Genomic DNA, 17,851 nt, shown 5'->3' with positions numbered 1-17,851 from the left:
CATATATATTTAGTCATCTTTTCTCTTTTACCATGTCTCTCTAATATTTGCTCCTTACTATTTTTCTATTTTCTTTACTATTTTCTTTTCTTTTATTATATTTTCTTCTACTGTATCATGCTGCTGAGTGACTGCTGCTCGTCAAACACATTTCATTGCAATGTTGACCCTGTGCTAACTTGCATATGACAAATAAAACTGAAACTGAAACCATTAGTGTAGAATAATGGTGTGTGAGTGTGTGCACATGGGTGTACATGTGTGTAATCTTCACCTTTGATGATTGTGCACTATGAGTGTGAAGATGGTGCCTAATCCTCCTCTGTGGACTCTGAGGCTTCCTCCATGTCCGCCTCAGAGGAAGAAACAGACCAGCTGGTGCAACTCCAGTGACAGGATGGACTTTTCCATGGGGATTACCATATTTTGGTCGCAAAGACTGCAAATTCAAATTCACATTTTTTTATTTGTCACGTACACAGTCATACACAGTACGATATGCAGTGAAATGCTTAGACAACTGCTCGTGACCTAAAGAGAAAAAAAATTTGCTCTGCTACATCCCAGCTGCCACAGGTTTGATTCCAGGACCCCAAATCCTGGAGCAAATTGTGGCCATGACAAACCTGCACCACGTTCAGCGGCTTATGTGGACACAGAGGAACTGCAGGCTTATGTAGGCATGCTCATTTTGGATGGTTTACAGGTCAAAAACGTATCCAAATCAGCTGCAAGCCCCTCCAACCAGCAATTGTGAGGGCAGTGTGACTTGCTCAGACAGAGAGAGAAGAACTGGCCTCTGCACCACCTCAGCTGGAGTCCTTCTTCTTTAAGGTGTTAAAAGCAAAAAACTATAATTAATTTTTGATATTTATATTTCAGGCTGAAATAGTTTGAAAAGACTAAGCCATTAAAAGTGGAAAAACATAGAGCGAGAGTCATTATTGTTGTACTGTAACAAGGCAAGCATGTCTAGAATCTATTGCACATGCTACATTGTTGGTTAAGATACAACATGGCTAGAGGTTAAATAGCGCCATAACAATCTGATAGTCCAGACAGTAGGATGGCTGTAGCTCAGTAGGTATAGGAGGCCATTTACTAATCAGAAGCTTAGTGGTTTGATCCCTGGCTGCTCCAGTCTGCGTGCCAAAGTGTTTTTGGGCAAGATACTGAACCTCAAATGGTTCTCTGATGCATCCACTGAACTGTAAATGTTAGACAGAAAAACCTGGGTGAATAACACATGTTACATAAAGCACTTTGAGTACTTAAGTAGAGTAGAAGAGCTGTATAAGAACGACTCCATTTACTTTCAATTAATGGGTAATTACGACACATGATGGGCAGATTAGTGCATTGTACGGAGTCTCAGTATCTTAGGAAGACAATTAAGGATTGCTTAGTCAGTGATATTTTGGTAGGTGACAAAAACTGCAAGTTACATTTTATATGTATTGTTCTAATTAGCCTTGTGTGAGATTGGTGCCTGTCCAGGGTGTCCTACCTCTTACCCTATGGTATCTGGAATAGGCTGGATCTGTGGATGATATAGAACATATAGTATATGTTATGTTTTCTGACATGTTGAAATGTCCTGTCGACCAAAATGAAGACAGTTTAGCACAGGTTCGTTTGCAGTATTGTGGTGAAGTGTACAGTAGTGCATAATGCACCATGGACTGGTGCAGAGCAGGCTATGTGGTCAAAGTGAGGTTACATCAAGGTAGCAGACATCAATTTAAATGTAAGTTGATAATATTAGTTAGATTCACTCAGCAAATTTCACATTTATACTGTCTTGGGGCTGCAAATCAGCCATGATAACTCAATGTACCATCTGCATATATTTTACTGAATTCCAGAGGTGGCAAAAGTACAGACATGTACAGATACTAGTTTTGAAAAATACTACAGTAAAAGGTGTACTAAAAATGAAATGTACTCTTTGCAGCTCTTTGGAGGACCTTTCTACCAGCTATTTTGTGCAAAGCTAGCTGAGACTGCTGTTTTTCATGCAGTCTTTAAACCATAAACCTTTACCAATGGAATCCCTTTGATATTTAGCTTGACTTCACGGAAAAACGCGACAAAATAATTGTTGATGTCCAAAGGTGGGACATAACAATGCATAAATAATTCATTACTGTTCTTTAGTAGGATTCTCAGGTATTCTTCATTGAGTATTTATTTTTCTGACAAGGTTTTACTTTTTCTCTTTCCATTTTTATACAAGCATCAGTACTTTGTACTCCTTACATTTTCAAAACAGGCTGGTCATTAATAGCTCTTCAGTTAAAGGGAAGTTGTGCAGGTGTTTAGAAGTTGTGATGGCAGTACTTCACCATCGAGCTAGCACTGAATTCCACCTTTATACCAGATGTATAGGTCTCGTATAAAGAGAGTAAACAGTATACTGGTGAACTGCTACAAAGGATCTTAGGATTCCCCCACCTGGAGCTGGATTTACCCTCTACAATGTAGGCAACTGAAAATAGTTCAGATTCAAGCTGAGTAAATTCATTAGAATTAGAATTTCGATAAGAATAACATTTGTTTTCTCATTCACTACTAATATTTTTGTATTATGGTAAATGGCCTGTATTTATATAGCGCTTTACTAGTCCCTAAGGACCCCAAAGCACTTTACATATCCAGTCATCCACCCATTCACACACACACTCCAAACTGTATTATGTTAATATAACACACGATTCAGTTACATTTGCATGAAGAGCTGGTATAAATGGCGAAGACGCCATCGCCACAGCCCTCCACGCTGTGCTGAGTCACCTAGAGCAGCGGCAAAGCTACGTCCGAATGCTCTTTGTGGACTACAGCTCAGCCTTTAATACAATCATCCCGGACATCCTCATCACCAAACTGGTCACTCTTGGCCTCCCTCCTCTCACATGTGCCTGGATAAAGGATTTCCTCACAAACTGGCCCCAGACTGTAAGACTCGGCCCTCATCTCTCCTCCACTCGCACACTGAGCACCGGCTCCCCACAGGGCTGTGTGCTGAGCCCCCTCTTGTATTCTCTCTACACCCATGACTGCAGTTCGACCCACAACAACACTCTCATCATCAAGTTTGCTGATGACACCACGGTAGTCGGACTCATCTCGAAGGGAGACGAGGCAGAGTACAGAGAGGAAGTCCTGAAGCTGGCAGCATGGTGTTCAGAAAACAACCTGGCACTGAACACTAAGAAAACCAAAGAGCTCATTGTTGACTTCAGGAGACACAGCACCGACTTGGCCCCCCTCTACATCAACGGGGAGTGTGTGGAGAGGGTCCACACTTTCCGGTTCCTTGGTGTCCTCATCTCTGCTGACATCTCCTGGACAGGAAACATCTCAGCGGTCATCAAGAAGGCCCAACAGCGGCTGCACTTCCTGAGAGTCCTCAGGAAGTACAAGCTGAACTCCAACCTGCTGCTGACCTTCTACCGCTCGTCCATTGAGAGCCTGCTAACCTACTGCATCACGGTATGGTACGGCAGCTGCACCAAAGCAGATAGAGCGAGGCTTCAGAGTGTGGTCAAGACAGCACAAAAGTTCATCGGCTGCCCTCTCCCCTCCCTGATGGACATTTATTCCTCCTGCTGCCTCAGCAGAGCAGCAAACATTATCAAGGACAGCTCCCACCCTGGCTTCAACATGTTCAGCCTGCTTCCCTCAGGGAAGCGCTACAGGTGCATCAACACAAAAACCGACAGACTCAAAAACAGTTTCTTCCCCAAAGCGATAACCACCCTGAACTCACACATGCACAGATAACACAGCCCCCCACTTCCCAATTCCTCTATGGACCACCACTGTGCAATACCAATTCTATGTGCAACAACTCAACTGTATATACATAACACTATTTATTACATATTACTTACGGCTTGTATATTGTACATTTTATATATATATATGTTTTCCCTATGTAAATACTGTCCATATGTACATAGCGCTGCAGAACTGTACCCCCCCAGCATGTTTACACTGAGTAGGAGATGCTCTGTATCTCATTGTACAACTGTATAGTGACAATAAAGGCATTCTATTCTATTCTAAATGTCCTTTAACCCTTGTGTGGTGTTCATATTTTTGTTACTCAGCCAGTGTCTGGTGGACCCGCTAGAGTTTTGGCTTTCCAAATTAACACTATCAAACAATTTTATGTTAAATTACTCAACAGATGTTTACTTCATCCCAATTACAAGCCATATGAACAGCAAACATGGTTATTTTTTCCCTTTACCTTTGTTAGATCACATTTATGAATGAATGTGCTTCTCGTTTTTTTTTTGTTTTTGTTTTTTTTTTTATAAAATGTTATAAAAAAATAAATCAGTTGTAATCAAGTGGAGTGAGTGGAAAGACAACACATTTACACGTGAAGCAATATGTTTCACAACTAAATGGGATCAGCTGCTCATCAATGGTGACATTAGGCCCAGGGATGTAAAACAGGGGGAGGTGGTGCACACACTTAAATCCCACACTGTCCTGATGGCAGCTAGCTTGTCTCTCTGCCGCCGAGCTGGTCTGTCGTCTCGGTTATCAAAACGGATAATCCTGGAAATTTTGTGGAGGTTTTCCAGAGACACTGATGCACGGAAAGGTTCGTGCCGGTTTCTGCATCCCACAGGGATTCTGTGGATTCCCCTTTGGACCTCAAAACTCCTGCAAGGATAAGAACCCCAAAGTAGGCCTTTGGGGTTCTTAGATGAATTTGGTCCATCTCCTTCCACCTCTCTCCAAAAACACACCTTCCTTCTAGATTACTGCAATCCAGAATAATTTTCTGGATGGAATCTGGGATGAAAAGCTAAAATGAAGACTTGATGTCCTGCACATGAGTAACTGTCAGCCGTGTTGGCCCTGGCTTATCACAGTAACAGCTCTGCAGGGTGGCTCATTTCTTGGCAAGAAGACCATTCAATTTCACCAGTTATTGACATCCATATTTCTTCACTTGCTGTCTGGTGGGCTTGTTCTGGTCCTGGAGCTGGCAGCAGATGGGGTGCTCGTCTTCGTTTTGTTACTAAATGATGCTCAACCTCATCCTCTTCTTCAAAGTTACTGTCAGACTCAGAATTTTCAGAAATGTGAAATATTCTGAAACCTCTTTGTCAACATCATCATCCGAAGCCCCTCTCTTCCAAAATCAATTGGATGGCCCTCGCAGCAGATAATCTTTTGCCATCTTGATCAGTTGTGATAAAGAACCACACTGGCAAAGTCTTATTTATAGTATTATGCCCCTAATTTGCAGGTGGGACAGGGTATGAGAAAATAAAATTTGGATCCCTCAAGAAAGAGGGTAAAATGTGTGGAATGTAAGAGCAGACGGTGTTGATAGTTGAATTTTCAACAATGCTGCAACTTTGTGCGCGAGCAGGAGGGGAAGAAAACACTATCAGCAGCACCAGAAAGGAGGAAGACAGAGTGTGGGAACACAGGACCTACACTTTCAACACTTTTATTAGACCTGGGTCCAGTGGACCCGAACACCTTGTGTGTAATGTAAATGCGTGGGGGGAGGTACAGTATGAGGTCATTGAAAATTAGTTCGGATTTATGTTCTTCACAGAAAATAAGCCAAAGCCAATGAATTTCAGATTGAAAAAATAATTCATTGTTTAATTTTTCTTTTGAGAAAAACTGAAAACGGGTCTCACAGACCCGAACACCATACAAGGGTTAAAGAGCAAATTTTACTTTCTCACTCTAAGTGCATTTCAGTGCTTGAACTTTAACTTAAGTATTTTTTTAAAAGTCAGGAATCTGTACTTCTACTAAGGAAAGAATGTCTGTACTTGTCCTGAAATCATTTTTGACCCCAGAGGAGGAAAGGAGTATGACGGTGGGAGGACATAACGAGGATTACTGTACCTTTAATCTCACACAATTACACCGATTTCTGGCTGTATGGAATAGCCAGCGGACCAGCTTAACTCTGTGACAGTGAGCCTTTCATGACCCACAGCGGATAAATGTCAGTGGAAAACATCCCAGCAACTCCACCGCGTGTTGGGGTCTGATGCAATCTGAGAAGTGTCGACTCAGCAACCACAGCGCGGTGAGTGAAATTTGGCTGAGCTTCCGGTGCCGCTCAGCTCCAGCCGTTACCGCCACCGTCAAATTACGACTGTCAACATGTCGAAAGTGAACAGGGGTTCTCATGGATGCCGGGCCATGGTAATAGCAAGAAAGTACCTATCGGGTCCGTCCTCCCCGGTCCTGACGCGGAGCTCCAGCCAGCGTCAGCGGAAAATGCTGAGCCGGCAGCACCGCATGGCGAGCTGCAACGCGGCCGGTACCGAAGGAAACCCCGCGGCGCTGGCCCAGCAGGAGCACCTGGGGTATTTCTCCACCGGTGGACGACACGCGAAGACCAACCTGAATCTGATTTACCGGGACGTGAAAGCTTTCCTCAGTGAAGTTGGTGGAGATCCCCGGGAGGCTCGGTACTGGTTGACCCAGTTCCAGAAAGCGACTTCGGCTCATTCTCCCGCCTTTGCTGTTCTGGAGGTAAAGTTTTACTCACCAAAAGACAAAAACAAACAAAGATATTAGAATAGGTTTCATGTTTGTGGACATTCTTGTATTTTGCTCGTTTGTGTTGTTGTGTTTGCACATCTCTGTTGCTTGTGGGGCTCGCACACAAGAATTTCACTCGCATGTGCTGTGCCAGTGTGCCTGCACATGTGATGTGACAATAAAAAGTGATTTGATTTGATTTGATTTGAACTCCATAACGAGGAAAGAAATCACCAATGATACGTGATTAAATTAAAGATAATTATCAAATTAAATAAACTGAAGACAAATACATAGAGTTTGTACCTGCATAGTTCTTACCTGGCAGTTAGTCCATACTCAGTATACACTACAGTATACACAGTTTCATGAACTTTCTCGCTTTCTCAAAGAAAAAACAGAAATCAGGTGGTTTAAAAAAAAAAAAAATTCTAGTACACTACCTAAACAAAAAATGAATAAATACAGCCAAAAATATAAGCATGTACTTAAATAATCAACAAAAAACTGATAGCTCTGTAAAAAACCTATTCTTATTAGACTGAAGCAGATCCCGTGTCAGCCAACTGGATTAAATTCTAGACTCTAATACTCAAACACCGTGTTTTTCATTTTGCACCAGGTGGACAGATCAGTGTTTGACAGCAGGGAGATGGTTCAGAGCCTGGCTTTTGGCCTGTCCTTCCTGCAGCGGATGGATATGAAGCCTGTGGTGGTTATGGGCTGGTCAGATCACCTGGAGACAGGGCTTGCCAAAGCAATGTTTGGGTCTGAGTGCATGAAAGGACTAGTGAATCGGTGCCAGCAGCTGACTGAGGCGCTGCAGCAGCACACTGCCAGCGTCCTGCCATTCTTCTCTGCAGAGTCACTCCTACTTCTGCATGAAGCACCGCAGGGAAGCAGGTGAGAACTGAGAGATACCAGTTCAATCTAAGGGAACTCTTGCTTATAAATTGTGAATTTAACTTCAGTATTTATTTTACTGTTCAGATATCAATGAAGTAGGTAAATTATCTGTAAGTCATTGGCTATAATTACTGTTTATGCAATTAATCTATGCACCTGTTTTATCAATTATTTAATGGAAATAATAAATCATTATATCTGCTATAGTTATTAATTAGCCAGCTCTTATTCTTAAGGTGTCAAATACTGTGATTTAGTCCAGGCTACGGTTTTTGTACCTGCAACACTATGTACAGGGTGCCTGTAAATGGTAAATGGCCTGTATTTATATAGCGCTTTACTAGTCCCTAAGGACCCCAAAGCGCTTTACATATCCAGTCATCCACACATTCACACACTGGTGATGGCAGCTACATTGTAGCCACAGCCACCCTGGGGCGCACTGACAGAGGCGAGGCTGCCGGACACTGGCGCCACCGGGCCCTCTGACCACCACCAGTAGGCAACGGGTGAAGTGTCTTGCCCAAGGACACAACGACCGAGACTGTTGGAGCCGGGGCTCGAACCGGCAACCTTCCGATTACAAGGCGAACTCCCAACTCTTGAGCCACGATCGACCCATCGTGCAACTGTACTCTACAACCAGTTGCACTTTTACCTTGTTATTTAACCATCAGTTTCCTAATGATTAATCACTTAAACTCCCAGAGACCAGCCATTTGGCTAACGGTTATTTTAAAATGTGATTTTTAAAGGTTCTCATTATAAATATATTTTAAATACAAGTATGCTTTTAATGATTAGTGTGGGTGAGTGAATGGCAGTGGGGGAGGTCTTCATCAATAGAGAAAAACTGTAAAAGCGGTGAGAACACAGTATAAAGTCATAAGGCAATGTCCTCTTTCACATTTTCCCTTTGGGCCTTATGTTTCACACCCTGGTTTAGACAGTTCTTAGTAAGGCTGGGCCATATCATACCGTTCACGGTAATACCAGTATAATGATGGGCAATGATAAGAAAATGAAATATCACGATAGAATATGGGTAAAACGCGCATGCCCAGTGCCTTTGTTTTCGTACGCACATGGCGGAAAAGCACGGCGGCGACGGAGAATGAGACGGGTGAAAGCGGATCGTTGAGTGAAACGGATAAACCAGAATTGGTTTGTAAAAATGCTGCAACTTCACTGGTGTGGAACTGGTTTGGCTTTCGTTCATCAGATACACAACAAAGCACAATTTTTGGTAGAGCATGCTAGCGGGCCGTCGTTAATTCCGTGTTTTTTGGAAAATGAGGCACTCTTAAAATCCTTTGATTTTCTGAAAAATCGACATTGACATCAGCAATCTGTACAAAAATCTTTTAGCACGACTTTGCTAACCTACGACCCCGCACCGCTTAATGGATTGTCAGAGCATACGGCTACTGTAGGCAGGAGCCTCGTGGAATACTGTGCTTCAACTTAATATTTCATTAATGTGTGTGTATAACCACTTTTTAAATTTTGTGTGGCTTGTTTAAATTAAAATACATTGATGTGTGTGGTTTTTTTTTGCATTAATAAAGTTGTGGAGTATTACAGTATTATGTCTCGCGTCAATTATATCGTTAGTTATATCGCTATCGCAAATTTTCAAATGTATATCGTGATAAATATTTTTGGCCATATGCCCTGCCCTAGTTCTAGGTGCTCATGAGGTTAGGCCCTTACTCTTCTTCTTTCCCTCTCCTTGCAGTGCGCCTCCATCCATTGCTATGGATACCAACCTTCTCCAGTGGAGTCTGAACTGTGGGGCAATCCCACTGGTTTGTCCGGTAGGCAGGGACGCGCAAGGTTGCTCGGTAATGTTGGACCCGACAGAGGTGACGGCGGCAATATCCCGAACCCTGCATCCACACAAAGTCATGTTCCTGAACAACTTCGGGGGCCTGCGAAGCCAAGAACAAAAGGCACAACATCTGGCTCCCACGCTGACTCTGCTATTATTGTCTTAATTTTTTAATCATTTATATTTATATAAATCATTTATATGCTTTCTATCTTGGTGCAGGTGCTAGGTACAGTGTCGCTGCCTGCTGACTTACCTCGCCTGTCCACTGCGACTTGGTTAAGCGCACCAGAACGCCAAAGAGCGACCGCCATAGCCAGACTTCTCAATCAGTTGCCAGCTGAGTCCTCTGCTGTGATCACATCGGCAGACACGTTGCTGACCGAACTGTTCAGCCACAGAGGTGAGACAACCGACTGACTTCTGTGGGTGCCACATGTACACATGCAGCCATGTATGGAGACACGCCTGTTTTGAGAGGCACCATATTTGTATGTGTGTGAAGGTTGTTTTGGCGACCACCTCAAAAGATTTTAACATAAGTTTTTTTGTCTGTTCTGTTTCTCAGGGTCTGGAACGCTTTTTAAAAATGGAGACCCCATACACCGGTCAGTAGATATTACACAAACTCCGCCAGTATGAATTCAAACCAGGTCATAATCCAACATTAACCCCAAACAAGACATTACTTTTACCTCCACACATGTACCAGCATAAAAAAGAATACACTGCTATACAGGGAGTGCAGAATTATTAGGCAAGTTGTATTTTTGAGGAATAATGTTATTATTGAACAACAACCATGTTCTCAATGAACCCAAAAAACTCATTAATATCAAAGCTGAATGTTTGTGGAAGTAATTTTTAGTTTGTTTTTAGTTTGAGCTATTTTAGGGGGATATCTGTGTGTTCAGGTGACTATTACTGTGCATAATTATTAGGCAACTTAACAAAAAACAAATATATACCCATTTCAATTATTTATTTTTACCAGTGAAACCAATATAACATCTCCACATTCACAAATATACATTTCTGACATTCAAAAACAAAACAAAAACAAATCAGCGACCAATATAGCCACCTTTCTTTGCAAGGACACTCAAAAGCCTGCCATCCATGGATTCTGTCAGTGTTTTGATCTGTTCACCATCAACATTGCGTGCAGCAGCAACCACAGCCTCCCAGACACTGTTCAGAGAGGTGTACTGTTTTCCCTCCTTGTAAATCTCACATTTGATGATGGACCACAGGTTCTCAATGGGGTTCAGATCAGGTGAACAAGGAGGCCATGTCATTAGTTTTTCTTCTTTTATACCCTTTCTTGCCAGCCACGCTGTGGAGTACTTGGACGCGTGTGATGGAGCATTGTCCTGCATGAAAATCATGTTTTTCTTGAAGGATGCAGACTTCTTCCTGTACCACTGCTTGAAGAAGGTGTCTTCCAGAAACTGGCAGTAGGACTGGGAGTTGAGCTTGACTCCATCCTCAACCCGAAAAGGCCCCACAAGCTCATCTTTGATGATACCAGCCCAAACCAGTACTCCACCTCCACCTTGCTGGCGTCTGAGTGGGACTGGAGCTCTCTGCCCTTTACCAATCCAGCCACGGGCCCATCCATCTGGCCCATCAAGACTCACTTTCATTTCATCAGTCCATAAAACCTTAGAAAAACCAGTCTTGAGATATTTCTTGGCCCAGTCTTGACGTTTCAGCTTGTGTGTCTTGTTCAGTGGTGGTCGTCTTTCAGCCTTTCTTACCTTGGCCATGTCTCTGAGTATTGCACACCTTGTGCTTTTGGGCACTCCAGTGATGTTGCAGCTCTGAAATATGGCCAAACTGGTGGCAAGTGGCATCTTGGCAGCTGCACGCTTGACTTTTCTCAGTTCATGGGCAGTTATTTTGCGCCTTGGTTTTTCCACACGCTTCTTGCGACCCTGTTGACTATTTTGAATGAAACGCTTGATTGTTCGATGGTCACGCTTCAGAAGCTTTGCAATTTTGAGACTGCTGCATCCCTCTGCAAGATATCTCACTATTTTTGACTTTTCTGAGCCTGTCAAGTCCTTCTTTTGACCCATTTTGCCAAAGGAAAGGATGTTGCCTAATAATTATGCACACCTGATATAGGGTGTTGATGTCATTAGACCACACCCCTTCTCATTACAGAGATGCACATCACCTAATATGCTTAATTGGTAGTAGGCTTTCGAGCCTATACAGCTTGGAGTAAGACAACATGCATGAAGAGGATGATGTGGACAAAATTCTCATTTGCCTAATAATTCTGCACTCCCTGTATATGTATGTGTGTGTATATATATATATATATATATATATATATATATATATATATATGTATGTGTGTGTGTGTGTGTGTGTGTGTAGGTATAACTCTCTAGATGGAATTGATGTGGATTGTTTGCTGGCGCTCATCAACAAGTCGTTTGAGAAAACTCTGAAGAAATGCTACATTGACTCTCTGAAAGGCCGACTCCACTCCATCTACCTTTCTGAAGGGTGAGTGCAACTATTCAAATGAAAGAATACCCAGACCGAAGGTAAAAAACACCACTTCATTAATTCCAGGTCTTTTTCCCTTCTACTACAATTCTCAAAAATGATTTTCACTGTCAGACAGGAAAAAAATCACTGACAAGCGCAAACTACTCTTTACAATCAGTACGGATTTAGAACAAGCCAGTCTACAACATGAGTGTTAACAGGTCTCATAGAAGAAATGACAAATTGACGAGACAATGACAAAATACAATAAGAAATTCATGGCTGGGGTATTTCTTAATCTTAACAACACATTTGATACGATTAACCATGAAATATTATTAGGATGACGGGGAGTGGGAACCAGACCTTGTGAAAATGGGAGAGTATAAATCGGAACGTTTGGACATTGTGTGTGGTGTACCACAGGGATTCGTCTTGGGGCCACAATTATTTATTATGTTTATCAATGATTTATGCAAAATGTCAGATTGTTTAATATTTGTTTTATTTGCTGATGACACAAATATCTTGGGTGTGACTTCTGAAATGAGCAAAATTTAGAAAATGGTTTGATATAAGTAATTGCTCATTCTGAAAATGAGAAAATTCATTCAAAAGTCACTTTACAGTTCTTGTACTTAGGATGTACTTTAGTTACAGTTAAAATTGAAATATTTTTTCAATCTTGTAGAGGTATTAATCACAGTGTGGAAAATGCAATGTATAAATGTTTGGTTTTGTTTGGTTTTGTAAAGCTATATTTCTTTATGTGTTATTGTGTGTATATATGTATAAAGTGAATAGAGATTTCCATGGCAACTTGTTATCTTTTACTTTATTTTTTTCAATTTACAATGAATTTTGTTGTTTTAGTTATATTTACATGTTCAAGGTAAAGCAGAAAATTAGTCAGTCAGTTTATATATGTCCAAATATGGTTTGAAATAGTTATCAGCATCACCGACTGTGAGAATGTCAGCTGTTGGACATCTGTGTCCTTCCAGGTACAGCGCAGCAGCTATCATCACCATGGAGCCGGTGAACAGCGGCACTCCCTACCTCGACAAGTTTGTGGTGAGCAGCAGTAAGCAGGGCCAGGGCACCAGCCACATCCTGTGGGAGTGTATCAGACAGGACCTGGGTAAACTCTTCTGGAGGTCTAGAGCCACCAACAAAATCAACCCCTGGTAAGACGTGAGCTTTTTAGACTTTCACACTGGCATTTACATTACATGAACCACACTATGAACAAACATCTAAATATATGTTAAAGACTGCAGAAAAAAAAGATGACAATGTGATGATGATGCAATGTGCTAAAGTCTTGCTCCTTATTGGCTGCTTTTTCACTCATTTTTAGTCCAGTCTTTTCGTTGACCATTTCAAGAGAATATTTTGTTTGTTTGACATGTGTTCTCTCTCTTTCCATCAGGTATTTTAAGCATTGTGATGGCAGCTTTGTTAATGGTATGTGGACTGTGTTCTGGTTTGGCCTGACGGACATCAGAGATTCATACGAGCTGGTGGAGTACGCCAAGAGCCTTCCTGATTCATTCCACAGTGCTCCCACCTCCTCCCAGCAGCCTCCTCCACCTGCTGCAGGATCCTGACTCACCTGCTTCCCAGCAGTTCACTATGTAGCTCTTCAACCTTGAAAAATTGTGAACATTAAAACTTTTAGGTCTAAGGGCCTGGAATTTCATTTTGTTCAACTCTGCACCATCAAACACGGTGTTCTCAGTTTTTCTACACCTTGAAACCAGAACCTAAAGTTATGTGAAGACTTTATTAGTGCAGCTTTTCTCACTTACAGGGAAATGTGTATGTATGTGTATCCATTCAAAGCTGGGTCCACACCACACATGGAGCAGCTCATTGTTTCGCTTTCTCATTTTGTGCTGCTCATTGTAGTCCCCACCCAGTTCTGCAGTCACTGTCAGCTTGACCACGTGATGATGAACTGAATGAACCAGGTTATCATCTGCTGTAAGTTCTGATTAGAGTTGCTTTCCAGTTCACACCAGCTGCACTGCAAGATGACCTGAAGAGGCAGCAAACTGGCCTGCTGATATGGGAAATGTGAGACAGGAACAGCTGCAGCTCTTCCAAAGACAAGAGTGAGAGAATTATCCACTAGTAAAATAATCATTTTTCTTGGACACATAAATTAATTAATTAAAATGTGAAGTGAGTCACCAAATACACTCGGGCATCAGTTAACATAGCATGGTAGCCTGCTCAACTAAACTGTGTGGAAAACACCACAGTGTTTTAACAAAATATAAAGAATCCTCTTTTTAAAAAGAAATATGGCCACAATCTAAATCATTCTAGAGACATGAAGCTCAGGTTTTCCACTTTGCTAAGGCATACGGACATCTACACACAGGGGGCTACTTTACTTGAAACCAACCCCTGATGTCCAGAGTGGACTCTGAAACACTGCCAGTGCTGTGTAGCTAACAAGTTCAGCACTTTTAAAAACTGCTGATATATCTGACAGCACAGTAATAAAGGCGGTGTTGAAGTTCAGACCATTTGGCTCATGCCAAATGTAATTTCTGGGGACCAACATGATTTTATTAATAAACACATTCCTGTGATCGAGTCATCAAATACATAAAGATGTCCAAATGACTTTAGAGTACACAGTCATATGTATGGGGACCACAGTTGGTGATGAATCTTAGTGCCCCATGAAAAACACTATCCAATTAATGAACAGAAGCACATCTACAGGGAGTGCAGAATTATTAGGCAAGTTGTATTTTTGAGGAATAATTTTATTATTGAACAACAACCATGTTCTCAATGAACCCAAAAAACTCATTAATATCAAAGCTGAATGTTTTTGGAAGTAGTTTTTAGTTTGTTTTTAGTTTTAGCTATTTTAGGGGGATATCTGTGTGTGCAGGTGACTATTACTGTGCATAATTATTAGGCAACTTAACAAAAAACAAATATATACCCATTTCAATTATTTATTTTTACCAGTGAAACCAATATAACATCTCCACATTCACAAATATACATTTCTGACATTCAAAAACAAAACAAAAACAAATCAACGACCAATATAGCCACCTTTCTTTGCAAGGACACTCAAAAGCCTGCCATCCATGGATTCTGTCAGTGTTTTGATCTGTTCACCATCAACATTGCGTGCAGCAGCAACCACAGCCTCCCAGACACTGTTCAGAGAGGTGTACTGTTTTCCCTCCTTGTAAATCTCACATTTGATGATGGACCACAGGTTCTCAATGGGGTTCAGATCAGGTGAACAAGGTGGCCATGTCATTAGTTTTTCTTCTTTTATACCCTTTCTTGCCAGCCACGCTGTGGAGTACTTGGACGCGTGTGATGGAGCATTGTCCTGCATGAAAATCATGTTTTTCTTGAAGGATGCAGACTTCTTCCTGTACCACTGCTTGAAGAAGGTGTCTTCCAGAAACTGGCAGTAGGACTGGGAGTTGAGCTTGACTCCATCCTCAACCCGAAAAGGCCCCACAAGCTCATCTTTGATGATACCAGCCCAAACCAGTACTCCACCTCCACCTTGCTGGCGTCTGAGTGGGACTGGAGCTCTCTGCCCTTTACCAATCCAGCCACGGGCCCATCCATCTGGCCCATCAAGACTCCCTCTCATTTCATCGGTCCATAAAACCTTAGAAAAACCAGTCTTGAGATATTTCTTGGCCCAGTCTTGACGTTTCAGCTTGTGTGTCTTGTTCAGTGGTGGTCATCTTTCAGCCTTTCTTACCTTGGCCATGTCTCTGAGTATTGCACACCTTGTGCTTTTGGGCACTCCAGTGATGTTGCAGCTCTGAAATATGGCCAAACTGGTGGCAAGTGGCATCTTGGCAGCTGCACGCTTGACTTTTCTCAGTTCATGGGCAGTTATTTTGCACCTTGGTTTTTCCACACGCTTCTTGCGACCCTGTTGACTATTTTGAATGAAACGCTTGATTGTTCGATGATCACGCTTCAGAAGCTTTGCAATTTTGAGACTGCTGCATCCCTCTGCAAGATATCTCACTATTTTTGACTTTTCTGAGCCTGTCAAGTCCTTCTTTTGACCCATTTTGCCAAAGGAAAGGATGTTGCCTAATAATTATGCACACCTGATATAGGGTGTTGATGTCATTAGACCACACCCCTTCTCATTACAGAGATGCACATCACCTAATATGCTTAATTGGTAGTAGGCTTTCGAGCCTATACAGCTTGGAGTAAGACAACATGCATGAAGAGGATGATGTGGACAAAATACTCATTTGCCTAATAATTCTGCACTCCCTGTATTATCAATAAAAATGATCTCCACCTGTTTCTGTTTTACATAAAATGAAAAACAGGAATTATTTCTATAACCCCCCCCCCCAAAAAAGTTTCAGTTTTCTTATAATATACTAAACCATAATCACTTGGAAATCCTAGATATTTAAAAGTAGACACCAACTCAGTTTGTTGACCACTTTTATCAAATTTTAATATGACATTGCTGATCTCACAACGTCTGAAAACTAGAGGACACATTTTTTGTGTGCTGAGGCTGTATCATATATGACAATAACAGCAGTAACAGTACTGCAACTTTTAATATAATATGACTGAAAAGGAGACCATAGAGATTTAATCTGTTCAAAGATCCGAGATTGAAGTACGTTTACCAAAACTGAAAGTTTAGATTAGTGTATAATTAGTTAAAATAATATGATCACCCCCTTTTAATAGAGGAGTAAGAATGGCAGATTAGTGCAAGGGAACCTTTAGGAAAGGTTAAAAATAGATGCAACCGTGTAGCTGAGATTATGGCTGCTAGCTTTAGGAATCTGAGTACGCTGATTTACGAGGATTAAGTTCTTTTTCTAACCTCTGTTGTGGTAAAGTGAATAAAATTTAAAACCTGAGTATTCCTAGTGGTTCTTTCAGGAGTTTATGTATTTCAGTAGATGTGCCAGAATTACATTAAAATATTTTAGTATTCAGTTCTTACACACTCTGACACCAGCTTGATTCTGGAACAAATCAGGAAGGCTCTTGGCGTACTCCACCAGCTCGTATGAATCTCTGATGTCCGTCAGGCCATCACCATTAACAAAGCTGCCATCACGATGCTTAAAATACTTGATGGAAAGACAGAGATCACATGTTAAATGTCAACATTTATATTTACTGCAAGTGGTAAAAAGATTACACATTGATGTGTTATGATATATGCATTTTTTCTTGCACAAAAGAAAATTTTCCCTGATCACAAAGATGAGTGAATTATGTAACACAAAGTTTCATGGGAGCTGTGCAGTTTTGTCTTTGACCAGCAGGTCGAGCCCTGTGTCAACAAGATTCACAATAATAGATAGGACATATGTTAAATATTTTGATTTGGTGGCAACAATCACTTAAAAAAGATAGCACGTATTTAACTCTGTGTCACATCCTGTCTTTCTTTAGCAGCAGTCAATAAGTGTCTGAGATCTCAGGAGACCTTTAGCAGCATTTACTGAAATAGGGTCTGTAATCTTGTTAGAACTTGTAGTTAATATAAATGCTTTCCAGCATGGCAGGTTAATGCTTAATGAGAAGCTCGTACACAGCAGTAATTATCTAATGGAAAGCTTTTACTTATTTGCTTGGTTGGATCCAGGGGGTGATTTTTTAGTTTATTTTATTTATTTTTTTGTCAGTTGGGTTATTTTTGTTCTGAAATTGTCAGTCTCACTGCATTTGCTGCTGTGTTTTGGATATTTGCAATTTTTCATTTGATAAAAGCCAGAATATTTACATTATGCGTGGTGATGAAAAAAATAGGTAACACAAAGTGTCACTTTAACTCTGAGTGCAGTTCCGTCTTTAACCAGTTGGTGGTACCGCAGATTAACTGTCTCTACAGTGGGAGGAGGAGGCTGTCTTCAGTTTTAAAAACGCGCCCTGCTCTGAAATATTCACACTAAAGCATTTAATCAGAAATTCTCCTCAACATTTGGTAAAGACCAAAATCAAAACGTGTAATGATAAATAATTTTAGTATTATTTGATGTCTTCTAATGTTAATGTTTTGCCAGCTTG

The 17,851-nt window shown here is 41.3% G+C and overlaps 1 protein-coding gene and 1 long non-coding RNA gene across 2 annotated transcripts; one reads left to right on the top strand and one right to left on the bottom strand.

The window, feature by feature from the left end:
- Positions 1 to 493: 493 nt before the first annotated feature.
- LOC309704744 lies at positions 494 to 5,975 on the bottom strand. Its single transcript, XR_014276362.1, has 3 exons — positions 5,893 to 5,975; positions 1,508 to 1,540; positions 494 to 1,208 (listed from the first exon to the last, which is right to left on the bottom strand). It is a non-coding gene; the product is annotated as an uncharacterized lncRNA (long non-coding RNA).
- nags (N-acetylglutamate synthase) lies at positions 5,834 to 13,470 on the top strand. The gene is made up of 8 exons (XM_082530075.1): positions 5,834 to 6,531; positions 7,163 to 7,443; positions 9,185 to 9,398; positions 9,500 to 9,680; positions 9,846 to 9,885; positions 11,666 to 11,797; positions 12,787 to 12,969; positions 13,215 to 13,470. Exons 1-8 carry the CDS (start codon positions 6,157 to 6,159, stop codon positions 13,390 to 13,392), a joined length of 1,584 nt encoding a protein of 527 aa, XP_082386201.1. The 5' UTR covers positions 5,834 to 6,156; the 3' UTR covers positions 13,393 to 13,470.
- The last annotated feature ends 4,381 nt before the right edge of the window (positions 13,471 to 17,851 follow it).

Source organism: Aulonocara stuartgranti (genome assembly GCF_965226115.1).
Source record: "Aulonocara stuartgranti genome assembly, chromosome: 4".
NCBI lineage: Eukaryota > Metazoa > Chordata > Actinopteri > Cichliformes > Cichlidae > Aulonocara > Aulonocara stuartgranti.
The sequence above is the reverse complement of the archived record's forward strand: the minus strand, read 5'-3'. Positions and strand labels throughout refer to the sequence as shown.

Bases quoted from the DNA above. Each gene is read 5' to 3' on its own strand.
- nags (XM_082530075.1), top strand. From the start codon at position 6,157: ATGTCGAAAGTGAACAGGGGTTCTCATGGATGCCGGGCCATGGTAATA. The intron at 9,399-9,499 runs GCACAACATCTG...ATCTTGGTGCAG, and splicing joins TGCGAAGCCAAGAACAAAAG to GTGCTAGGTACAGTGTCGCT. The intron at 11,798-12,786 runs GTGAGTGCAACT...GTGTCCTTCCAG, and splicing joins TCCATCTACCTTTCTGAAGG to GTACAGCGCAGCAGCTATCA.